General features: G+C 39.8%; 1 protein-coding gene across 1 annotated transcript; it reads right to left on the reverse strand.

Moving 5' to 3' along the window:
* Positions 1–560: 560 nt before the first annotated feature.
* Positions 561–2,388, reverse strand: LOC123257742. The gene has a single exon (XM_044717677.1). It carries the CDS (start codon positions 2,159–2,161, stop codon positions 653–655), a length of 1,509 nt encoding a protein of 502 aa, XP_044573612.1. The 5' UTR covers positions 2,162–2,388; the 3' UTR covers positions 561–652.
* Positions 2,389–27,253: the final 24,865 nt, after the last annotated feature.

Raw genomic sequence — 27,253 nt, forward strand, 5'->3', positions numbered from 1 at the left:
GTCCGTCTGTCTGTTTCTACGCAAACTAGTCTCTCAGTTTTTGAGCTATTGAGTTGAAACTTTGCACACATCCTTCTTTCCTTTGCAGGCAGTATATAAGTCCGAACGGCCGGGATCGGTCGACTATATCCTATAGCTGCCATATAACTGATTGATCGGAAATGCCATAACTTTGGTGTTTTTTAAGTTAGAGGGTTGGGACTTTCCACACATGTTATATTTAAAGTATCTTCTGTACAAAATTTCGTAAGGATCGGCCAACTATATCCTATAGCTGTCATAGAACGATCGAAATTGGCATAACTTTGGTGATTTTTAAGTTAAAAAGATGGGATTTGGTACAGATTCTATTTTGGGGAAACCAATCTGATCTGCCACCAATCTTTCATAAGGATCGGCCGACTATAAACGATCCGCTATATATCTAATAAAATAAGATGGTGGCGCCACCTAGCGGACTGCGACTGAACTGCAAGGGTATATCAACTTCGGCTCCGCCCGAAGTTAGCTTTCCTTTCTTGTTTTCACTAACAATATAGTTTTATTTTATCTAACAATTTAGGGCTTGCATAAGGTGAGCAGCTTGGCCTAATTATATTGCATTTTAGCAGTTCATTAATTTTGTCCCTAACCAAATCTCGCTCGCATGGACTTAAACGATATGGCCTTCTCTGTACGGTTTTTGTTGGATCAACCTAATTTTCATTTCGCCAATTCTGACTTTAGTACTTGGGATCCCAGTTATAAATGAATTTGAGTACTTTGCCAACAGTGAATGTAGTTTTATTTTATCTTGTCCCTCAAGCTCAGTATCAATATCGGCTGGCTCATTGCCGGTACACAAATTAACTACTTTGGTCTTTGAGATCCTAAATTGGTTTGATGAAATGATAATATCAAGACCCTCACGGCCAATTACAATGTCGTTCTGCATATCATCATCGCCTATAACGTGAAACAAAATTTCAATACAATAATCGTCAATTTTTACATTGCTTAATATTTGTACAGTACTACATATTCCATTGCTGCCGATACATTTTAACATAACAATATTATTGAATCTTTTACCAGAAAATTTGGTACTTAGCTTTTCTTTTATCAACGAGCATTCCGATCCCGAATTGAAGGTGATTTCAAAAATTTGGCCTCTATGGTTCAGACATCCCTTTGGTACTGCAACACTGCACTGTTTCACTCGCTTCTCCCGATTGAAAGCCTTGTTCCTATCAACTTCCTTCTTTGTACATTGGGTGGATATGTGACCCAATTCTCCGCACTTGTAGCAAGTTAAATTTGATTTTCCACGGTGATGAACATCATGCCTGCCATGTTGGGTTTTATCAGTCGCGAATTGATTCTGTTGTTTCCTGAATCTGCATTCAGCCATTTTATGGCCCACTTTTCCGCAGAAATGGCACTCCATCGGTGATTGTTTTTGCCGTTTAGAATAAGTTTCAGCCTGATGCTCCATACCGCCGCTTTTCCTCTTAATAAAAGTGAATGCTTTTAATTCGGACTGTAGATCGACTCTGGTTCGAACATTTGATGTGAAACTTAAACGCTGCAATCGGTGATCGAAGCTTGCCAGCAGCGCAAGGGTCACAGACACAGCAATCTCTTCGTTATCCATTTGGCGCCATTTCGTTGTTAGTTCGGTAACCATGCGACTTGCATGAACAGCCAGACTCTCGCCATCAGTCGGTCGATTTGATAGCATATTAAGAAACATAGCGGCTGGTGTTTCTATAGTGTCGAAGCGTTGTATAAACAATTCTTTAAACTCAGGCCAAGTAATTTCAGCATAGCACACTTGCGAAAGCCATTGCGAAGCACTTCCTTCTAAAGCCGAACTCAAGGCCATAACCAATGCACTGCTTCTCAATGTGTTTTCTTGTAAAATCACTTCCACCGTTGTGCACCACGATGATGCGTTGGCGCCTGGTTTGTCTGGGTTGAATTTGGGTAGTTGCACAGTTTTGTTCTGCCCTGCATCAGGTACAGTTGTTTTTATGGCTTTCACTAGTTCAATTAAATTTTTATTTTGTAACTCCATCAGGGCACGCCATGGTCCATCTAGTGCTGAAGGCTGGTGGCCAGATCCCACTTCTGATGTCAAATCCTGACCGTTGATGTTGTTGTTATTGTTGCTGTTCTCCATTGTGGCGCAGCGAGTTTCAGCCCTGCACACTGCGCCCAACTGTCTACCTTCTGTGCATACTACAAAACCTCGATCGGCGACAGCGACACAACGCTGTCGCCTCGCTACTTTGTAAAGCGGTACTTTGTAAAGCGACAAAATCCCAGCAACGGTCGCCTGCCAACGGTTGCCTGGCAACCACACACTCACAGCGCAAGAGGCTGATGCAATACTATCACTCTGGTGAAATACCCAAAATGTGTATTCGCACACACACACACACACACACACTGCGCAGCCACGCAGTCTCAATGCGCCGACATACAGTGGGTCGCAGATTATTTCGTGCAGGGGAATAAAAAATGTTTAAGTCGCTATTGCCGCTAAACGAATAGGGATATTTCAAAAATTTAAACGCAATATTTTCGTTAGGGATATTAACACATTTAATAATTAAAAAATAAGTTCATAGAAATAAAAACAAAAAAGTTACATACCAAAAACCAAATTAACAGTCATTTTCGAGGCCGCAGCTTATTTCGTGCACTTAATTAGGCTTAACATAAATTTCTTATTTTACAACTTAATATTTAGTATGTCCTCCCTTCTGGTTCTGGACAGCAGTCAGTCGGGTTCGCAATGAAAAAAAACAATTTTTTTGTCATTTGCACGAGACATTTTCCCCATTCTTCCAACAGCGCCGTTTTTAAGTCATTTTTATTGGAAATCTTCCTTTTACGGATATCCTGGTCCAATATTTCCCACAAATTTTCTATAACGTTTAAGTCTGGGGATTGGGCTGGTGTTATAACCACTAGGGAACAATCCCAGACGAGCCAAGTCTTCACAATGCTGGCTGAATGCTTCGGATCACTGTCCTGGTACTATCTAAATCTGTCCCGTATGCCCAAATTATCAGCACTTTGAAGCAGAATTTCCTTCAAGATGCTTAAATACATTTTGGCATCCATAATGCCGTTGATGAAAACTAAGTTTCAGACTCCTAAGGCTGCCATACAGGCCCAAACCATAACATAACCTCCGCCATGCTTCCTGGTAGCTTTTAGGTGCTTATTGTCGAGCTCCGTTTTCGGTCGCCGCCAAACGAATTGTCTCCCATCCGATCCAAACAGATTAAATTTGGATTCGTCCGCGAATATAACGTCATCCCAAAAGGAAATGGGATGAAGGAGATGCTCCTTCGAACATTTTAACCGAGCCGCTATATTCTTCTTACTAATTAAGGGCTTCTTCCGTGCTACACGACCATTAAAGTTGTGATCGAGTAACACGAGGCGCACCGTATCAGCACTGAACTTTTTCCTCATTTCTTGAATTTTGTTTGGCGCATTTCGGCCCTTGTCCTCTATCCTTTTCTCCCCAACAAATCGCTGGATGATATACTGTACAGTACTAGGACTTAAGGACTTACGATCTCATCAATGGCCGCCACTTTTGCCACTTTTGAAGTGATGCAGGACGAGTTCTCGCTGCTCTATTGTTGTACCTGGTGCCATTTCAGTTTTTCCCCTTAATCTTTTGCATTTAGAGTGATCAGACCCGAGATGTAGATTATATAAATAGTTAAAGTTGTATAATACCAAAAAGCCAAAAAAAAATTGGGAGTTTGGCTTAAAATTTAATATTTTTGGTATATAAATATGCTGCACGAAATAGCTGCGAATAAGCTGCGGCCTCGAAAATGACTGTTAATTTGGTTTTTGGTATGTAACTTTTTTGTTTTTATTTCTATGAACTTATTTTTTAGTTATTAAATATGTTAATATCCCTAACGAAAATATTGCGTTTAAATTTTTGCGACTTAAACATTTTTTATTCCCCTGCACGAAATAAGCTGTGACTCACTGTATAATATAATGTTGAAAATTGGAAATGTTGGTATGAATGAATTTTTTCTATGTTCAAAGTCCCACGAAAAAATTATCAAAAAAGTCAAGCGAGGTGAAAATTTTCACATTTTTGTCAGGGCAATTGAGAACGAAAAAACGTCTCTTTGTGTCTGTTCTTAAACAGAACAAGAAAGGAAAGCTAACTTCGGGCGGAGCCGAAGTTAATATACCCTTGCAGTTATGTAGCAGCTTATATAATCATATATATATCGGATCGTATATAGTTGGCCGATCCTTATGAGAAGTTTACCATCAAATCAATTTTCTTATAAAAATGTTTAAAACAACCACAACATCTTTAAAAATAGCAAGGTTATGCCATTTCCGATCGATCAGTTATATGGCAGCTATATCCGATATTCCAAATTTCATAAGGATCATAAGATATTTTGGCCAAATATAACATGTGCGGAAAATCCCAATCCTCTAACTTAAAAAACACCAAAGTTATGGCATTTCCGTCAATCAATCAGTTATAGGGCAGCTATAAAACTGAGAGACTAGTTTGCGTAGAAACCGACAGACAGACGGACATGTTTATATCGACTCAGGAGGTGATCCTGATCAAGAATATATATACTTTATAGAGTCGGAGATGTCTCCTTCAATGCGTTGCACACTTTTGACCAAAATTATTATACCCTCTGCAAGGGTATAACAATGTAAAGACAGTTTGATGAGAGAAAAAAAATGCTCTCTCTCTTTAATTAGTGAATAAATATTTTGCCTTTCTTATTTGATTTTAATACAAACATAAGTGTGCATTTCAATTAACATAAAAATATTATTTCAATTAAACAAATCGATGTTTCTTCGATATTTTGAGTGGAAAACACCAGAATAATCGATGTCTTCATATATCGATCCAAGCATCCAAGCTTGATGCACTTTTGTAAGCGATTTTTATGCGATGTTCTTTTCGTTACAAAAATGTAGATAAAATAAAAACTCGTTGAAAAAAAGTAATTAAAAATGTAAGCGCCGAAGAAACGTTAAGGGGGCAGGATGGTTTGAGACTTCAAAAAAAATTTTTTTTCAGAAATTTTTTATATAATAGAACATTATCTTAGGAATATCCTGTGAAAGTTTCATGTCGATCGGACTAAAACTTGCTGAGATACCGATTTTCTAGTTTTTTTCTCTCCATATACTTTCCATTGCTTTTAAAACTTTAGACGCGTTTTGCTCAAAACAACTTTTTCAAGTCGGTGCGTAACGTAACTCAAAAAGTAATGCTCGGATCTTAATAAAATTTTGTACACATCTTTAATACAATAAATACTTGCGGATGAACGAGCCCTTTTTTTTTTTTTAAATTTTTTTTACTTTTTTTAGGGGCAAAAATGGGCGGATTTGTATGTAAAAATGGCACTTTTGACTTTGAAACCGCGCCAAAAATTCAAAATTGCATATTTTTCAAAATGGTTTCGTTCATCCGCACAAGAAACAAATATTTTAAGTAAATCAATTCAATTTTTTGATTTTAGATAACACTGTAAGGCCAGACTTTACGCACCGCAAGAGACCAATTTTTTGAAGCGACTCCGGCCGACTGCCGTCACGGAATAAATAATAATTATTTCTTAATAAAAAATATTCTTAAATACTCTACAAATATAGCCATTTATCGTGTAAAAAAATTGGATCATTTCGTTCACTCAGAAATGAGAAAAAAAATCGCAAAAATGTGCTTTTTTTCAGCCCCTGAAACCATCCTGCCCCCTTAAACCAAATTGGTATTTTGGGAAAATAAGTATTAGAAAGACAAAAAAATTCGAAATAGACTGTTGCGGATTACCGATAGCTTGGTATTTTGTATTAGGTTGTCAAAAAAGTCTTACGGTATTTTTACTAGTTGGCGCTGAAAGCGCGTAGTTCTTGTTTTATTCGTCGCATCAGGTCATACTATACCATTTTGGGAAAGCTCATCGCGCTAACACGTGTTTTATTGATTGTCTTTTCTTTTAAGTCGTTCGTGAGTTATAGCGTCGCAATCATGGAGCAAAATAAAGAGAAAATACGGCATATTTTTTAGTACTACTACGATAAAGGCAAAAATGAGTCTCAAGCCGCCAATAAAATTGGTGCAGTTTATGGACCAATACAGTTTCCATTTCCACCGCACATCGATGATTTCAACGTTTTCGTTCTCGAAGACGCGCCACGCTCCGGAAGGTCCGTCGTCGAAAATTGCGACAAAATCGCTGAATTGGTCAAGAGCTGGGCACGAGTCATCAAACCGTTATAAACCATTTCAAGAAGCTTGGAGTCACTAAGAAGCTCTATGTATGGGTGCAACACTAATTGACGCAAAAAAAAATCTACCCGTTTTTGAAGAGTATGGTGACTGGCGATGAAAAGTGGGTCACTTACGATAACGTAAGGCGCAAACGGTCGTGGTCGAAAAGCGGTGAAGCTGCACAGACGGTGGCCAAGCCTGGATTGACGGCCAGGAAGGTTCTTCTGTGTATTTGGTGAGATTGGCAGGTAATAAACCACTATGAGCTGCTCCCCTATGGCGCAATTCGGACCTGTACTGCCATCAACTGGAGGGCTTGAAGACAGCACTCATGCAGAAGAGTGCAGAAGATCTTTGATCAACAGAGGCCGAATTGTCTTCTACCAGGACAACGCCAGGCCACACACATCTTTAGTGACGCGCCAGAAGCTTCGGGAGCTCGGATGGGAGGTTCTTTTACGTACCGGACCTTTTAACGCAAATTGTTTTTGAAGTTTTATCCAATTGGCGTTGGCAGTTTCGCATCCGTCCAACAGTGACAGTTCCGATGAAAAAAAGGAAAGGGTTGTGTGCGGTCGCGCCTCATCTTGCTGCATCGAATATGCTCGCTTGATATATTAATATTGTGAAATTTTTTATACCCTTGCAGAGGGTATTATAATTTTGGTCAAAAGTGTGCAACGCAGTGAAGGAGACATCTCCGACCCTATAAAGTATATATATTCTTGATCAGGATCACCTCCTGAGTCGATATAAGCATGTCCGTCTGTCCGTCTGTCCGTCTGTCTGTCGGTTTCTACGCAAACTAGTCTCTCAGTTTTAGAGCTATCGAGTTGAAACTTTGCACACATCCTTCTTTTCCTTGCAGGTAGTACATAAGTCGGAACGGCCGGGATCGGTCGACTATATCCTATAGCTGCCATATAACTGATTGATCGGAAATGCCATAACTTCGTTGTTTTTTAAGATAGAGGGTTGGGACTTTCCACACATGTTATATTTGACCAACATATCTTATGTACAAAATTTCATAAGGATCGGCCAACTATATCCTATAGCTGTCATACAACGATCGGAATTGGCATAACTTTGGTGTTTTTTAAGTTAGAAAGATGGGATTTGGTACAGATTCTATTTTGGACAAAATAATCTGATTTGCCAAATTTCATAAGGATCGGCCGACTATATACGATCTTCTATATATGTAAAAATATAAGATGCGTGGCGCCACCTAGCGGACTGCGACTGAACTGCAAGGGTATATCAACTTCGGCTCCGCCCGAAGTTAGCTTTCCTTTCTTGTTTTGCCCTAATATCGAAATCGCGATATTTTTTTTTTATATTTTTCATGAGCTCGCACAAACACTCCATAACAAAGGAGTTAAGCAGTGCATCTGAGCAGAACAAAGAGGTAAAACTATAAATTAGCTTGCCCCAAATTGCGTGGAAAAGCAACCCCCTGGAGATCTGGAAATCGCATAAGGCCACCAAGCCGGGCCTTTTCAAAGTGGCAATTAAGCATTTAATAACTCCCAGTAGCTCGGTGTAGTATCGCATACCCGTATCCGAATGACAACGTGTTTTTCTTAAATCTGTTGATTCCCAATATTGGGCTTAGTTTTTAGTTAGTTTTAGTTTTAAATTAATCATTAATCATGTATTATAAGTATAATAATAATATAAACAATAAAATAAAATATAAATAATAAAACCAAATATAAATAAAATAATACATTTTATAAATCTTATCGTCTTTTATTGTGGAGGAAAAAATTTTATATTAAAAAAAATATATAAAAAAATTTATAGATTTTTTGAAGTGATTATTTTAAATATTATCCTAAAATTGTTTTATTAAAATCATCGATACGATATTTTTTAAATTTTCGACATGGACGCAAAAATTTCTTGCGACAGGCCTTAGCAAGCTCCAGAGGGATTCTTTCTCTCATTCTTACGCTCATAATATCATTGAATTTTTTACGTTGTTCAGTCCGACCTTATAAAGTATATTTATTCTTGATCAGGATCACCTCCTAAGTTGATATAAGCATGTCCGTCTGTCTGTCGGTTTCTACGCAACATCCTTTACACATCATTCTTTTGTTTGCAGTATATATGTAAGTCAGAACGGCCGGGATCGGTTAACTATATCCTACAGCTGGGATATAACTGATTGATGACTGATAGGTGGATGAGACTTTCCATGGATTTTTTACCATTTTGGGAAACTTAATCTGCCAAATTTCATAACGATCGGCCTACTATATTTTATAGCTGCCATGTAACTGAACGAACAGAAATGGCACAACCTTGGTCTTTTTTAAGGCGCTTGGGGTTGGCTACATTTTTATTTTTATAAGAAAATTGAATTGATAGTAAAATTCTCATAAGGTTCGGCCAACTATGTACGATCCGATATTTATATAATAATACTAGTAAACGTTGTTTTGCCATATATATTTTTTCTAGAAAAATTTTGTAGAAATCTCGTTCATGCATTGGGAAACCGAAAATACGCCAGACAGCTTCATTGGAACTGATATACCGGCGAATTTGATAATTAATAATGTCATCATTTGGATTCAGGCGAGGAGCATTAACATTAGTATTATCAATTCTAGACACTTGCAAATATATTTGATACTCTTCACCGAACTACATGACTCGACATTAATATGAGCGTTGAATGTTTTGCTCAGTAGAGGTGAATATGGTACCACCCACCGATTGTCACTGCCGATTTCTGCGTTTTTGATTGATGGTGGACAATATATATTAATGTCGAGTCATCGATACTTTTGCGACGGTATATTTTATATCCGTCAATATGTGTCAATATGTGCGAGAGATTTGCAGAACATCTTCAAAATGTATTTCAGCCCAACACAGCATCAAATGGGATCTCACTGCCATCAACATCAGATACCGACCCATCTACGTATGATCCAATTTTATTCAGACCACACGAGTTACTCAAAATCATAAATGAACAACTCAACCCAAAAAAATCCCCAGGATGCGATCTAATATCACCAAAAATGATTATCGAACTTCCTCTCTGCGAAGTTCGAGCTATTTGCCAACTCTTCAATGCAATAACGAGACATGGACACTTCCCAGAGAGATGGAAAAAGTCGATCATCATAATGATACCAAAACCTGGCAAAGACCGCACAATTGCTTTTCAAGAAAAACATGGAACCATCGAGCAAGTCAACCGCATAACTTCTGAAATCAGAAATGCGTTCGAACAAAGGGAGTACTGCACTGCGATATTTCTGGACGTATCACAAGCTTTCGACAGAGTATGGCTACAAGGTTTAATGCACAAAATAACAGAAATGCTCCCAACCAACACTCATAAACTTCTGAAGTCATACCTTTACAACAAGAAATTCTCAGTAAGATGTAATGCCATGTCCGATGATACTTTGCGCAGCCACATTGAAGCCAAAAGAATTCATTTAAAGCTCAAAGCCAGCAACCTCATCTGGCTTATCAATAGCCGCTCGCCCCTTATCCTGGATTATAAGGTACTCCTATACAACACAGTTCTGAAACCAATCTGGATGTACGGCTCTCAGTTGTGGGGGAATGCCAGTAACAGCAGTGTGGATATAATGCAAAGAACACAGTCAAAAATTCTCAGAACCATTACCAGGGCACCGTGGTACGTTGGGAATGAAAATATTCACAGGGACCTTGACATACCACTCGTCAGAGAAGAGATAGCACAAATCACAACAATGTACTACAACAGGCTATCAGTACATCCAAATCATCTCGCGAGAGCCCTCACGCGAATTTCTAGCAGTTCCCGCCTACACCGCAACGACCTTCTAATCCAGCGCTAATTATTAGGACCGTGTTACATTAAACTGTTAGATAACGTATTATTTTAAGATTTGCAACCTTATTGTTAGACTCATAAAGAGAAGATCCAATAAAAAAAATCAAGCTTAAATAAAAAAAAAAAATATGTGTGATCGTATCATTAATGAAATCTTTAGGAAAACGTTTTGTACATTTTCCGTCAACCATGCAAAGTGATGAATGATTCAAATTCTCGCACGAACCATGAATCATGTTTGTAGTGACAATATCAAACAATAATTGATCAACAGACGGATCTGGAATCTCTGCAGATATTAAACTATCGATGTCTTCAGGACGTATTTTATCGACTAACCAAATTAAAATGTGAGCATGAGGTGAGCATGCTTTTGCCACTTGACTGAGTACATCCAACGAAGGAGAAGGCGAAGGCAGGAGATTAAATTTCAATTTGAAACAAATCATCATTAAAGGAAATTGAAATGATTAGCTCTGAATAAGAATTTAGGTACTAAATTATTATATTCGATTGCCACCTAGAAAAGCTATTGCGGTTTTGTAGATGTAATATTTCTATACGGTGTACCATAAAAAAATAAAAAAACCAAAAATATTGTCGAAAAAATAAAATAAAAACAAGAAAGGAAAGCTAACTTCGGGCGGATCCGAAGTTGATATACCCTTGCAGTTAAGGTTGTTCCATTTCCGATCGTTCAGTTCTATGTCGTCTATAGGATATAGTCGGCCGATCCTTATGAAATTTGAGAGGTCGAATTAGATTGCCCAAAATAGAATCTGTAGAAAGTCCCATCATTCTAGCTTAAAAGACACCAAAGTTATGCTAATTCCGATCGTTCAGTTATATGGCAGCTATAGGATATTGTCGGCCGATCCCTATGAAATTTATCAAATCGGATTATTTTGTCCAAAATTGAATCTGTTCCAATTCCCATCTTTCTAACTTTAAAAACACCAAAGTTCCGCCAATTCCGATCGTTCTATGACAGCTATAGGATATAGTCGGCCGATCCTTATGAAATTTTGCAGATAAGATATCTTGGACAAATGTGTGCAAAGTCCCAATCCTCTAGCTCGAAAAACACCAAAGTTATTACATTTCCGATCCATCAGTTATATGGCATCTATACTATATAGTCGACGGATGCCGGCCGTTCCGACTTATATACTACCTGCAAAGAAAATAAGGATGTGTGCAAAGTTTAAACTCGATGCCATCAAAATTTCACGAAAATTGCTCAAGCCATTTCGGAGGAGTAGAACCACTAACACCGTGACATGAGAATTTTATATATTAGATAAGCTGCTACCTTACGCAAGGGTCTATCAACTTCGAAGTGGAAGCCAGATTTTTTCTTATACGCTACTAAGAATTAAAAGTTGCTACTTTGGAGAATAATTTGTAAATTCGAACAAGATCTGAGGGCAATCGCTTAAAAAATCTATATGCATTATTCAAGGATACAGACAACAATGGAGGAACTAATGAAAAACCAAAATGGAATTTGGCATCAAGAAAATCATGTAACAAAAAAAATCTTTTACATTAATACTTACATATATGTACATATATACATATATACATATATATTTATGTCAAGTACATATTATATCACTAAAAATCAGATAAATTCACGCGGATGGCACCGCTTATATGGGTGAAAAAAAACGCATCTATGTAATATAATTTTCAAGCGTATAAAACATCTTTCTTGCTGCAATAAACAGGTTGCAAAAATAAGCCTAACGAAAAAACTAGTATATACCACACGAAACCTTTATAGGATAATGACGCAAGAAGAAACGTAGGCCCAAGCAACGTATATTCAAAAATGTTCACCCCCCAAGCCCTCTCTAGGAAGCTCATTTCAATACACATTCCAATATACAGCCCGGATTTAACATAGCACAAACAAGATCAAAAAACAACTTTTTTGAGGAACCGACGTTGATACACCCTTGCCCGAGGTGTCGGTCATATCCTTCTCATCTAGCCCGCGCTATACAGCTCACTAAGGATTGCCACGTCAGCATTCACTTCACCTTCCGTTTGCCGAAGGAGATTCTGCGCCGTTCTGCAGTTATTCAGATTGAGCTGTATTACTTCCGTCCTTCGCTTTCTATTGAATATAACTGATTGATTGGAACTGTGGTGTTTTTTAAGTTAGAGGGTTGGGACTTACCACACATCTTATATTTGCCCAAAATCTTATGTGCAACATTTCAAAAAGATCGGTCGACTATATATGACCGACTATATATATGATAGTTGTACAATTTCATAGAACGTTCAGAATTGGCATAACTTTGGCGTTTTTAAAGTTAGAAAGATGGGATTTGGTACAGATTCCATCTTGGGAATCTGTAATCCGATTTGCCGAATTTCATATGGATCGGCCGACTATTCTCGTCAGAAAGTAGTCTGTTCAGGATCAGTCTTTCCATGATTTTTCGCAGAGATGGTAGTAGACTAATGGGCCTGTATGAGTCCACGTCAGTTAGCGTCTTTCCATGTTTTGGGATCATGTGTATATTCGCCGATTTCCAAACTTTCGAGAAGTATCCAATAGTTAGTACGCTGTTGAACAACATCACTAGAAATTGCAAGGCTTGATCCGGTAAAAGTTGAATCATCCTGTTGTCCAAAAGTCTTCACCGGGGGTTTTCTTTGGCGAAAGTTTACGTACAAGATCGTACACCTCTGTCAGTAAGACAGGTTAGCAGGCAGAGTGTGGCACCCCGGGCTCCTGTATAAAGCCAAAAGTCTTTTAACACCACAAATGTACCAGCTCGTAAAAAGCTTCCTGGAAGATCTCACTTTCCACATATCTGTTGAAGGATACAAGTCGTGCACCAAATCGATCTCTGCCGGAGTTCCCCAAGGTAGCATCCTCGGCCCTACTTTATACTCCATATATACGTCAAATATGCCGACCCAAAACTCCAATCACTGAAGTGAACAAACAAGATGTTCTAATTGCGACATATGCTGATGACACTGCTGTCATAACCAAAAGTACCAGTATCTTGGCTGCCACATTTGTTTTGCAAGACTATCTGGATGCATTTCATCAATGGGCCATGAACTGGAACATACGAATAAATTCGGACAAATGTGCTAATGTTACATTCACTAATTGTAGAAGTACCTGGAGTCAATCTCAACGGAAGTCCAATAAGAGCTTTTCCTGCGTACAAGTACCTCGGTGTCACTCTGGATAAAAAACTTTCTTTTGCCAGACATATCACTTGTATTCAAAACTCTTTCAAAAGAAAGTGGCTCGGATGGCTTGGCTACTTGCACCACGCAAAAAGCTTGCGCTAGAATGTAAGGTCAAAATTTTTAAGTCAATATTAGCGCCAAGTCTTTTCTACGGGCTCCAGGTTTATAGTATCGCTACCAAAACCAATCTCAATAAAATCAGGGGTTTGCAAGCAAAAACTCTTAGAAGGATCTCTGGAGCGCCGTGGTTCATCCGAATCAGAGACATTGAACGTGATCTCCACGTGCCCAAAATTGGAGATAAGCTGCAAAAACTTTCTCAAAAATATATGCAACGACTAAATGAACACTCCAACAGCCTAGCCAAAAGACTTGGCACCGTTGCTATTATCAGCACCGATCCCCCAAGACCTACCAGGCTGGATCTTGACATAGTAAATCCATCAAACACATTCACTTGCCATCCCATGTAATCACTTCTTGCCCCAAGCATCGCTTAGATGTAGTTTTATTATTATATTGTTAAAGACGAGTAGATTAAGCTGCCATTTCTACAATACATTTAAAATTTCTACATTTATAAAAGTAAAAAAATCAGCGGACTATATCCTATAGCTGCCATATAACTGAACGATCGGAAATGGCAGAAACCTTAACTGCAAGAGTATTTCAACTTCGGCTCTGCCCGAAGTTAGCTTTTCTTTCTTGTTAAAGATGCTTGGGGGTGTTTCAAACATTTTTATTAAGAAATTTATTTGATGGTGAAATTTTCATACGGATCGGCCAACTATATACGATCCGATATATATATAATAATAAAAGCTGCTACATAACTGCAAGGGTATATCAACTTCGGCTCCGCCCGAAGTTAGCTTTCCTTTCTTGTTATACCCTTGCAGAGGGTATTATAATTTTGGTCAAAAGTGTGCAACGCAGTGAAGGAGACATCTCCGACCCTATAAAGTATATATATTCATGATCAGGATCACCTCCTGAGTCGATATGAGCATGTCCGTCTGTTTGTCTGTCTGTCGGTTTCTACGCAAACTAGTCTCTCAGTTTTAAAGCTATCGAGTTGAAACTTTACCCACATCCTTCTTTTCCTTGCAGGTAGTACATAAGTCGGAACGGCCGGGATCGGTCGACTATATGCTATAGCTGCCATATAACTGATTGATCGGAAATGCCATAACTTTGGTGTTTTTTAAGTTAGAACGTTGGGACTTTCTACACTCGTTATTTTTAGCGTAATATCTTATGTACAAAATTTCATAAGGATCGGCCGACTTTATCCTATTGCATAGAACGATCGGAATTGGCATAACATTGATGTTTTTTAAGTTAGAAAGATGGGACTTGGTACAGATTCTATTTTGGGAAAAATAATCCGACAAATTTGATAAGGATCGGCCGCCTATGTCATATAGCTACCATATAACTGAACGATCGGAATTAGCATAACTTTGGTGTTTTTAAGCTAGAATGATGAGACTTTCTACGGATTCCATTTTTGGCAATACAATCTGATCTGCTAAATTTCATCGGCCGACTATATCATATGGACGCCATATATCTGATCGATCGGAAATGGAACAACCTTAACTGCAACGGTATATCAACTTCGGCTCCGCCCGAAGTTAGCTTTTCTTTCTTGTTTTAATTAATTTTGGTACCAAAGATACTTAGCCCTATATTACCGATTAGGTAACAAAAGAGATGCCATCTCATAAACAGCATCATATCAGCCGCACCAGCTATGCACTGGAAAGCAGTACTTAGCTAGCTGGCATATGTTTCCGGTCTGGCTGTTAAAGTTCTTTTCATTCGAAGCAAGACCTACCATCAATGTTTCGCCATTTATTAATATTTCAACTATTTCATTTCTCACCTATTTCTCTTTCAAATAGTTTTACTGGGTTTATCCGTTCGTTCTTCCGGTTATTGTAAAGCTCATTGGAAATTATCAAAACTTTCCCGTATAATTATTTTTGTCGCAGCACGCTAACTTCTAAACTGAATAATAATAATGAGTAGCTAGTTTTGGATTCTATATAAAGCAAGGAGCCGGATATTAAAGCGTACCCCGAAAGTATAGAGTCCTGAAATACGTTTCAGATAATTAATTATTATTATTTAAGAGAGGTGGCGCCCAACGGTGTGGCCTTAGTGAATAAATTCAAGTTCATTAAGACTCGCGAAGGACATACTTTCAGAAACTTTTCCATTTCTTCGCTACTTTAAATTTCACATTTCTAATTTTCGATTGTGTTTGAATTCCTGAAATTCAAGCCGAAAAAATATCAGTATTCGAGGCTGACCAGAGCTAAACCATAGAGCCGAAATTTCTAAAACTGAAGTGACAGGGGGGCTTCAGTCGCAGGAAAACAGGATTTAAAATCAAAACTGCGGTTGATATTCTGTCCGGGATTGCAATAACTAATCACTAAGCTACTCAAACTGTTCTCTAAGGAAGGTAATTGATGAACAAAGGCGAAATTACTGGCATTACTGGCGAGAGGTGCCGTATCCCAACTTCATAACTTCTGAATCTATTAAATTCTTGTTACTGGAAGGAAAATTTATTTATGCTGGAATACTAGTGTAAGAGTACACCGTTCAAAACTTATATAGAAAGAAAAGATTATCTTTTGAATAAGTTTAAGGGGGGTTAGGGTTTAAAAAATTTTTTTTTTCGATTTTTTTATTTTTTTTATTTTTTTATTAAAGAATCTTTCAAGAATACTGTGTCCAAATTTTAGATGGATAGGTTCATTATTAACAAAGATACAGCGATTTTAGCAACCCCACCTCCGAGCCAGGCCAACGGAGAGAAAAACTTCAAAAGTTTTTCCCAAAACTCACTTTTTCAAAGTCGGTGCCCATCATAACTTCAAAACTACTGAATCGATCGTTTTGAAATTTTTACCACTTCTTGCCAACATAATTGACCAGGTATCCCTGGAGAGTCTTTCCAAATTTGTTTAAATTTCTATTTTTTTAATTACAAATTAGCCGATTTTTTTCCTCAAAAATCACGTTTTTCACTTCAAAGTGTTCCCAAAAATTTAAAAATCGGAACTTCTAAAAACCCTCTATCTAACGATAGAACTTTGATTTTTTGATTTCAGATAATCTACAACCGATATATGAGGGGCACCGCAATGCAACTTTTTTTCGAGGAGCCTGCTAATAATGGTCGCCATTGCCGTAGTTCTTATTATTTTTTTCTGAAAATTTTACAAAACATTCTTCAAATGTTGTACTTCAATCTAAAAATAGTTTAAATAAATAGATGTTTACCAGATCCTCAAAAAAAAAACATGAAAATGTGTCTTTTTTTGCTCGCTCAGACCTTAACCCCCCCTTAAGTCATTTGGAACAATTTTCTTCCAAACTCTATATACCTTTTAAGAAATTTAAGAAAAGAATAATGTACACATAATTGGACACGAGAACAACAATGTAAGGGTTCAATTTATATCATTTTTATTGATTTATATTGATCTTCATTATATTTATAATTTTGTGTGTTAAATTTTATTAACTTATTGAGCATGATGGGGTTAGATCGACGCCGAACAGGAGAGTCGGGAGTGCCTCAAATTCTTTTTATCCTATATGTCAAGCTGACATTAGTTAATCAGACACTAATTCGAATTTCACAGAGAATGCATTGAAGCTCATTGGAAGAACAGTGAGAAGTGTCCTGTGTGCGAGTCGGCATGTAGAGCCACAGAGAAACTTTCAGTAGATCCAAAGCTACTCAGCCGGTTAATAATCCATTAAACGAGGGACCTTCTACTTCAGTACGTAGTTCTAGCAGAACAGGTCCCAAGAACAGGTCTTAAGAAAAGGTCCCAAGAGTTTTTGACAGAGTCGAGACTCCACATACTCCTGCTTCCCAACGGTTGCATCTGAATTACTAACGCGACCAGATAAAGTGGTGCACATTCTTAACGGCTGGAAAATTAAATTTTCTGGAGAAGGTGTGTCCGTTGACAATTTTATCTATAGGGTCGAGGCCCTCACTATGCAAACGTTAGATGGAAACTTTACTTTATGTTATGAAGGAATGCTAGTGTTTTATTCGAAGGCAAGGCCATCGAATTTTATTGGCGGTACCACAAAGCGTACGGTGAAATCTGTTGGGAGGATTTTTATGCAACCTTACGACTTCAATTTAGACACAGTAGAGATGATAATGACATAGAAGAAATAATTAGAATGAACAAACAAAAAACAAAACGAATCGTTTAATAGTTTCTATGACACCATATCGGGACTACTTGATCAATTAGAACAGCCCTGAATGTCAAGTAAACTTTTTTTTCGCGGTTCCCACTGCATACGTATAGCCCACCTCCCGGGTCATTAAATTCTTTTGACCATCTTTTTATAAAACCAAGCACACCCATAGTTTTATAAACCATGGTAGATATATGGTCGGTATATTTAAGTCTCAAATCTAATAGCACACCTAGATCGTTAACCTGAGTTAATCGTTCTATGGCGTTCCCAGAGAGAGAGTACATAGTGTGGTGAGGACTAGAACGGTAAAAACACATGAGTTTACATTTCGATCCATTAAGCTTTAGTTTATTTGCTAAACACCAATTTTGAAATTTATCCAAATCGGATTGAAGTCTAGACTGGGCGCTAGTAAATTTATACTGAAGGCATAGCTTAACATCATCAGCGTACATAAGTACAAGTGAATTAGTTAAGGCAAGGGGCAAGTCGTTAATAAACAATGTAAAAAGTAGGGGTCCGAGATGGCTTCCTTGGGGCACCCCAGGTGTTGCGCGGACTAAACGCGAGGTAACATCTTTAAAGACACGTTGGGTTCTCCCTGATAAGTAGCTCGAAATCCAGATAAGAAGATCAGTTGGGAATCCCAAAAGACTGAGTTTACTTATAAGAAGCGAATGGTTAACAGAGTCAAATGCTTTACTGAAGTCAGTGTAAATGACGTCTGTTTGTAAGCCATTCCGGAAGCTATCCGTGATAAAAGATGTTAGCTTCAATAAATTAGTAGTGGTGGAGCGGCGCTTCATGAAACCATGCTGGCACGAAGTTATTATAGAACTACATAGGTGTTGAAAACGTGGAGTGATAAGTTTTTCAAAAAGCTTAGGAATTACTGACAATTTCGAGATGCCTCTATAATTTGCAGCGTCGGATCTTTTCGCTTTAAACTTATCAGAGTAAACGATATTAAACTTGTCAGAGTACTCAAAACTAATCGTCGTCCGGAAATTCAGCACGAGATCCTGAATATTGACATAAAAACTGTGTCTGAATTAAGGGAAATTTGTAAGCGCCGCGAAGCATGTAAATTTAATTTTTGTTGTAAATTTAAACCTCTGCGATTGATATTCTGTCCGCGATTGCAATAACTAATCACTAAGCTACTCAAACTGTTCTCTAAGGAAGGTAATTGATGAACAAAGGCGAAATTACTGGCATTACTGGCGAGAGGTGCCGTATCCCAACTTCATAACTTCTGAATCTATTAAATTCTTGTTACTGGAAGGAAAATTTATTTATGCTGGAATACTAGTGTAAGAGTACACCGTTCAAAACTTATATAGAAAGAAAAGATTATCTTTTGAATAAGTTTAAGTCATATGGAACAATTTTCTTCCAAACTCCATATACCTTTTGAGAAATTTAAGAAAAGAAAAATGTACACATAATTGGACACGAGAACAACAATGTAAGGGTTCAATTTATATCATTTTTATTGATTTATATTGATCTTCATTATATTTATAATTTTGTGTGTTAAATTTTATTAACTTATTGAGCATGATGGGGTTAGATCGACGCCGAATAGGACAGTCGGGAGTGCCTCAAATTCTTTTTATCCTATATGTCAAGCTGACATTAGTTAATCAGACACTAATTCGAATTTCACAGAGAATGCATTGAAGCTCATTGGAAGAACAGTGAGAAGTGTCCTGTGTGCGAGTCGGCATGTAGAGCCACAGAGAAACTTTCAGTAGATCCAAAGCTACTCAGCCGGTTAATAATCCATTAGATGAGGGACCTTCTACTTCAGTACGTAGTTCTAGCAATAATAATACTAATTCAAGTATTATCACAGCCAATGCAGTCACTTTATTAGCCATGGAGCGGAGGATGTTAGTCACTCTCTCTGAGAAGATGTCTGAATTTATAGAGAATGCAATCTCAGAAAGCGTGAATCGAGTGACAGTCACTCCAAGCCCGGCTTTGGAAAATACCAGAAGGGCGGCATTATCTTAAGAACAGGTCCCAAGAGTTTTTGACAGAGTCGAGACTCCACATACTCTTGCTTCAAAACGGTTGCATCTGAATTACTAACGCGACCAGATAAAGTGGTGCACATTCTCAACGGCTGGAAAATTAAATTTTCTGGAGAAGGTGTGTCCGTTGACAATTTTATCTATAGGGTCGAGGCCCTCACTATGCAAACGTTAGACGGATACTTTACTTTTTGTTATGTAGGCCTTATGTAGGCCAACCTTACGACTTCAATTTAGACACAGTAGAGATGACAATGACATAGAAGAAATAATTAGAATGAACAAACAAAACGAATCGTTTAATAGTTTCTATGACACCATATCGGGACTACTTGATCAATTAGAACAGCCCTGAATTTCAAGTAAACTTTTTTTTTCGCGCGGTTCCCACTGACCATAAAAAGTTTAACGAGCGGTTTGCACAGAGCCTCGGCGCAGTTTTTCAGAACACAGCCTGGTACTCCATCAGGGCCTGGCGAATACACAGGCTTTACCTTAAGAAGATCCGATAACACATCACTTTGATCGAAAGATGGGCAAATTTTAAGGTTGGCTGATTGGATATTAAACTTGTCAGAGTACTCAAAAGTAATCGTCGTCCGGAAATTCAGCACGAGATCCTAAATATTGAAATAAAAACTGTGTCTGAATTAAGGGAAATTTGTAAGCGCCGCGAAGCATGTAAATTTAATTGTTGTTGTAAATTGAAACCTCACACAAAACAAAATTTTGAGACATCTCCGACCCTATAAAGTATATAAAATCTTGATCAGGATCGCATCCTGAGTCAATATGAGCATGTCCGTTTGTCCGACTGACCGTCTTTCTGTTTCTACGCAAACTAGTCTCTCAGTTTTAAAGCTATCGAGTTGAAACTTTGCACACATCCTTCTTTTGTTTGCAGGCAGTATATAAGTCGGAACGGCCGGGATCGGTCGACTATATCTTATATCTGCCATATAACTGATTCATCGGAAATGCCATAACTTCGTTGTTTATCAAGTTAGAAGGATAGGGCTTTCTATGCATTCTAATTTGGGCAAACCTTCACGATCTGCCAAATTTAAATGATTAATTGGAAATGCCATAACTTCGTAGTTTTTCATGTTAGAAAGATGGGAGTTTCAATGGATTCCTCTTTGGGCTAAATAATTTGATATGCCAAATTTCATAAGGAGCGGCCGACTTTATGGGATCCGCTATATATCTAATAATATAAGATGCGTGTCGCCACCTATCGGACTGCAACTCAACTGCAAGGCTCCGCCCGAATTTAGCTTTCCTTGTTTAAGCAAGAAAGATGGGACTTGGTACAGATTCTATGTTGGGCAAAATAATTCGATTTGATAAATTTAATAAGGATTGGCCGACTATATCCTATAGCTGCCATATAACTGAACGATCGGAATTGTCATAACTTTGGTGTTTTTTAAGTTAGAATGATGGGACTTTCTACGGATTCCATTTTGGGCAATCTAATCTGATCTACCATCCTTATATCCTATATCCTATAGACGCCATATAACTGAACGATCGGAAATGAAACAACCTTAACTGCAAGGGTATATCAACTTTGGCTCCGCTCGAAGTTAGTTTTTCTGTATATTTTCTAAATCAATCATGCGGGGTCCTTATATTGTATCAGTCTTTGGGTGACCGAGAGCTGAGCCAGCAGATTGCGCCGTTGTGGGCCATGGTTTTGTCTCACTGGTGGCCTGCGATCGTATGACTTCAGCAATTTGTGCATGGTCAGCGGTCTGCCACGGGTTGGTTGCAAAACATTAAAAATACTTATTGACACGGGGACGGCAAAGAATTACATTAGGCCCGTAAAGGAGCTAAAAAACGTAATGCCGGTCGAAAACCCCTTCACTGTGAACTCCATTCACGGCTCCAGTGACGTCAAGCACAAATGTATAATGCTCATTTTAGGGCTAAACGCCCCTTTTTTTTTGTTAAATACGCTAAACACATTCGATGCCATAATTGGTTTTGACTCGCTAACGCGAGCAGGGGCAGCATTGGACCTGGGCAACAGCGTAATAAAATACGCAAACGTAATGCGAAATCTCAAATTCCTTAAATGCGAGTATGTGAATTTTACAAAAATCGATGACATAGTCACTTCCTCTCTTTATCTTAAAGCGGACGGACGTGTTTTTTTTGTGCGCACTACGTTTTTGTAAAATTTGTAATAAGCTTTCTGTCGGGTCAGGCAGCAGCCACTGCATAAATTCAATATAAATGTAACATATATATATAAATTTATATATAGCTTTTTATATATATATATAGCTTTTGTTAGTCGCAAGTCGACTCTTCTCGGCCGCTCGGCTTTATTTTATTGTTGTCATTAAGTTAACGAGCTTTCGCCCGCCCTATGCTAAAAGGCGGGCCCACTTGCACTCTTTATCTAAGAGCATACGCATCATAAATCGGAGCTTTCTGTCTCCATTTCATATGCGAATAAATAAACATTTTTATAACGTGGTGTAACAAATAATTACTTTGTTATTATTTTGGATAAAAGTCATTGAAAAATTTCAATGACCAAACATTGGTGACCCCGACGCGATATAATTAATATAAATTATAATTATTAAAATAAATAAAACAATTCCGCGAGCATAAAACAGTGCGAGCATACCCGTTTCAGTTTTGCGGTGTATTAACATACGTATGTGCATTTTAAACATAAACGGCATACAGTGCATCAGTGAAACAATTATTTTTTATTTATACCTAAATCATTTAATAATATAAATAAATACAATACATACAATTGTTATCCGGTCCGCCAACATACATACATACAAACATACATACATACTTCCACTTGCAAGTGCATTCGACTCACACAAGCGTTCATATATATATACATTCCAGAACTCAGTGTACGGTTCTGAGCGCACAGTGGGATAAATCGTGTTCGCTGCGCTCAAATATAATTAAATATAAAAAAATAAACAAGAACTATAATTTTGGCGACAAAATTAATTTGTGCGTGTTTTTACCTAAATTGAGCGTATTTCAATTATAGCGGCGATGAACTCCAGCGGCGCCGTAACAGGAGAACCCACTCCATCTCGGAGCGCGATTTTAAAATGCAAGGCAAAGGGTATCCTCCAGGATTTGAAGAGGATCCAAGGCGCCCTGCAGCCAATGTCAAAGGTGGAGGATGCTATGCTCCATGTGCGTCACGGCCAGTTGGTCGCCATGTACGAGGATTTTAAGACCATCCACGGGGAGCTTGAAGAGTTAGACATTGCTGAAATAAGCAGCGACTTGCGATGGACACTGTCTGAGCTTGTAGCTACGATGCATGCTGAAATCGAGCACGAGACGTCGTTGCGCTCTGCTCGAATTGCTGCCCATTCCAACCTTGCCAGCGGAGTTTCCAGTGTCCAGGTGGAACCAGCGCTCAGTCGGAGTTTTTAAGCCCTGCCTCCTCTTCCTCTTCCTACTTTCAGCGGAGTATATTCAGAGTGGGGTGAGTTTCATTCGGTCTTTTCGACGATCGTAGGCTGCAATCCTTATATAAGTAAGGTGGAAAAGTTTCAGAGGTTGCGATCTTGTCTTCGGGACTCCGCTTTAGAGGCAGTCCGTTCCTTGGAAATCTCCGAGGAGAATTATGATGTCGCAGTGCAGCATTTGGAGAATCGATTTAATAACCGTCGGTTGATATTTCAGTCTCATGTGAACGAGATTTTGGGCCTCAATCTATTGGAAGGTGACTCAGTGGCAGCGCTTCGAGGGCTGTCCGATAAGTTCAATGCCCATATGCGAGCCTTAAAAAATTGGGGGACGACAGTTCAGATCGCCGGCTGCATCATTGTCCAGGTACTTCTTCAAAGGTTGGATCCAGCTACTCAGGCCAAGTGGGAGGAAGGTCAAAATGCCTCGAACTCGGATCTCATCCCTACTTGGGAGTCGATGGCAGAGTTTTTGGAACAGCGTTGCTGGAGTTTGGAGGCTATGGATGTGGCCTTGGCACTCAGGTGGGAAGACGTGAAGTCGCAAATAACAGTAGAGCATCCTTTATTATTACTAATTCACCTGCCTCTGCTTGTATACTATGCGGTGGGTGGTCCCATGTAGTCTCTGCATGCCCAAGATTTTTGTTATTGCCCCCTGAGCCGCCTTGGCGAGGCTAGGCGACTAGGTCTATGCCGGAAATGTCTCCAAACTGGCCATCACCTGCGTGAGTGCCTCGCTGATAATTGTCGCAGTTGTGGGAGGAGGCATCACAGTCTTTTGCATTTTTTGGAGTTACAGTCTTCTAGCAGCCAGGCTTCTTCTGTGCTGTCTACATCAGCCGCAGCCGAATGCGCCGAGCCAATTGGCGCTTCACCATCCACTGCTAATGCACTAGTTGCCCAGGGTCGCAGCGGTTAGATAGCCTTACTGGCCACAGCGAACATTCTCATTCGGAGTCGTTCTGGGGTTTTTGTTCCATGCCGGTTTTTTTTGGATTCTGGATCGCAGGTGCACGTGATTACGTCCCGACTGGCTAGTCAGCTGCAGCTTGGCATTGGCAGTGGCAGTGTCTGGCATTGGCGACACTGGCTTCGCGACAGACGGATTCTCTGTTGATGTGCTCCTACGATCCTGTTGCTCTGAATATTCGGCCCTCGTCAGCGCTGTAATCGCCACCAACATCACGGACCTTCAGCCTAGTTTTAGCTTGGATAGTTTTAGCTCTCAGCTGGCCTACCGGTGCTGCAGAAAACCCGGCTTGGATGGGTTGTGTGTGGCGGTGGTTCACAACTGGAGAGAAAGTCGTTCATAGCCACAGCCCGTAAGGACGTTGTGAAGAGCTTAAGCCAGCTGGATGAGCGCTTAGAGTGTCTGCTCCGTAAATTTTGGGAAATCGAAGACTGCTCCGAGCCCATTGTGAAGTGGACGAAAGAGGAATTGGATTGCGAGACGCATTTCGTGCAGAATTCTACTCGCCTCGAGTCAGGCGCCTACTCGGTGAAGCTGCCGTTGAAGGTCAGCTCTGAGTTGCTAGGTGAGTCGTACTCACTAGCCGTACGGCGATTTCTCTAACTCGAAAGGAAGATTTGCCGTCAGCCTCAATTAAAGGATCAGTATGCTGCGTTCATAAAGGAGTATTTAAATTTGGGACATATGTCTCCAGTACCGCCTAGTGCACGACCTCCCAGACAGTATTTCCTGCCATATCACAGCGTTTTGAAGGAGGACAGCTCAACCGATGCGTTAGAGTTTTCCCCGAAGACAGCTATCTGCAGTGCATTCTTTGGCGGAATTCCATCCGGTCACTTATTCCGGGATTCTGGGATACGGTCACTTATGGGACAAAGCCGGCCTCATTTTTATCAATTCGAGCAATGCATCAGTTGGCACAGGATGAGCAGTCTATGTTTCCAAAGGGTGCCGAAATTCTGCCGATTTTTCGCGATTTTTATGTTGATGATCTAATTTCCGGAGGTGACTCAATAGAGGAGGCTACCAACATAATGCAGCAAACATCGGGGATCCTCGCCAAGGGCCAATTTCGGTTGAGAAAGTGCTCCAATGTTTCTGAAGTGCTCTCTGACGTACCGGAAGAGGATCGAGAGTCGTTCCTAAGGTTTGATGATGGCAGCAACTTTACGAAGACTCTTGGCCTAGCTTGGGGTCCTTCTACTGATCGCTCGCTATTTTCGTTTGAAGGGCTTCAGTCACCCTCGAAGCCCACTAGGCGCATCATCCTCTCCTCAATCGCCCGGCTTTATGATCCGTTCCATTACGAAGGCGAAGATCTTTCTTCAGAAACTATGCCGTGAGAAGTTGTCCTGGCATGAAAGTCTACCTCAAGCTCTTCACTCCGATTGGGACATGATTTGCTCCAGCTTCGCCATGGCGCAGGGTGCTGAATTCCCTAGATGGTCACTATCATCACATCTGAAGTGGAGATTCATGGATTTTGTGACGCCAGCATCGAGGCTAATGGGGCTTGCATTTATGTTGTATCCAAGGGTACAAGGTCAGAAAGTCATTTACTCTGCTCAAAGTCCCGAGTCGCTCCTCTAAAAACAATTACGGTACCGAAACTGGAGTTATCTGGAGCAGAGTTGCTAGCTCGGCTTATGTCGGAAGTAGCTCAGTTGAAGGTCTACGATGGGAGGTATTTCTGCTGGTGCGATTCTGCTGTGGCGCTGTCCTGGATTCGGGAGGAGCCCGCTCGGTTTAATGTTTTCATCGCCAATCGAGTTTCAACAATCCAGGAATTGACCAGAACGATGGAATGGCGTTATGTTCCTACGTCTTTGAACCCGGCAGACATCCTCTCGCGTGGTGCTCTTCCCAAGGAGTTAGTTACTGACAACCTGTGGTCCCATGGTCCTGCGTTTCTTCATGGACTTCAAGACCAGTGGCCAGCAGCGGTGGTATCTGAAAAACCCACTCTGGAGCTAAGGGCAAGGGTTCTGCTAATCAAATACCCGTACGTTGACGTGACAGCTGGTTCCAAGTACGCCAACTCTTTTCCAGCACTGCAGCGCGTGTTCGCTTATGTGCACAAGTTCTCACAGCGAGTCCGTCACAAGGGTGTCACTGCTAGCGACATTAAGGCTGGAACCCACCTACTGTTACGTTTGGTGCAGCGTGTGTATTTTTGGGATGACATAAAGGCGCTTCAGAGTGGGAAGGAAATTTCGTCAGCCAGCAAACTTTCCACATCCTCTCCCGTTTTAGACAAGTTTGGCCTGTTACGTGTGGAAGGTCGTTTAAGTAATTCTACATTGGATTTTGATAGTCACCATCCAATTATATTGCCTAGAAGCCATCCAGTTACTCGGGCTATAATTGTTGATTTCCATGAGCGTAATCTACACACGGGGCCTCGTGCTCTGCTGGCTATTATTCGATCCCAATACTGGCCGATCGGGGGGAGGAAAACGGTGACGAAGGCATTGCACAAGTGTATCCGATGCTTCCGCACCAAACCTCGGTTGCTGGAGCACATTATGGCTGATCTCCCGGAGCAAAGAGTCAGCGGTTGCCAGGTTTTCGGAGTGACTGGTGTGGATTTTTGCGGCCCATTTTACTATAAGCCAGAAGTTTGCAATAAAGCTCCCGTAAAATGTTACGTGAGTGTTTTCATTTGCTTTGCTACTAAAGCCGTGCAGTTAGAGCTTGTAAAGGATCTATCCACATCTGCGTTTTTACATGCTTTAAAACGGTTTATATGCACTCGCCGAAAGCCTCGGCACATTTGGTCTGACAATGCGACCAATTTTGTTGGAGCTAAAAACGAGCTAAAGGAGCTGCTCCAACTCTTCATAAGCGATGAGCATCAACGAGGGCTTCTGGAGTTTTGCGCGATTGAGTCCATCGAGAGGCATTTTATTCCTCCTCGATCTCCGCATTTTGGTGGACTCTGGGAAGCGGCTGTCAAAATCGCAAAGCATCATTTTTTTCGGGCTGTTGGATCCTCAGTTTTTGGATTTGACGAGCTGCGAACTCTGCTTTGTCACATTGGTGCTGTCATAAACTCATGGCCTTTATTGCCTCTTTCACAGGATACTGCAGACCTTGTGTTCTAACGCCATCCCATTTTTTAACTGGTGGCCCGTCAGTCTAAAACTGACTGAT

This window comes from Drosophila ananassae, assembly GCF_017639315.1.
Source record: "Drosophila ananassae strain 14024-0371.13 chromosome 4 unlocalized genomic scaffold, ASM1763931v2 tig00000054, whole genome shotgun sequence".
Classification (NCBI taxonomy): domain Eukaryota; kingdom Metazoa; phylum Arthropoda; class Insecta; order Diptera; family Drosophilidae; genus Drosophila; species Drosophila ananassae.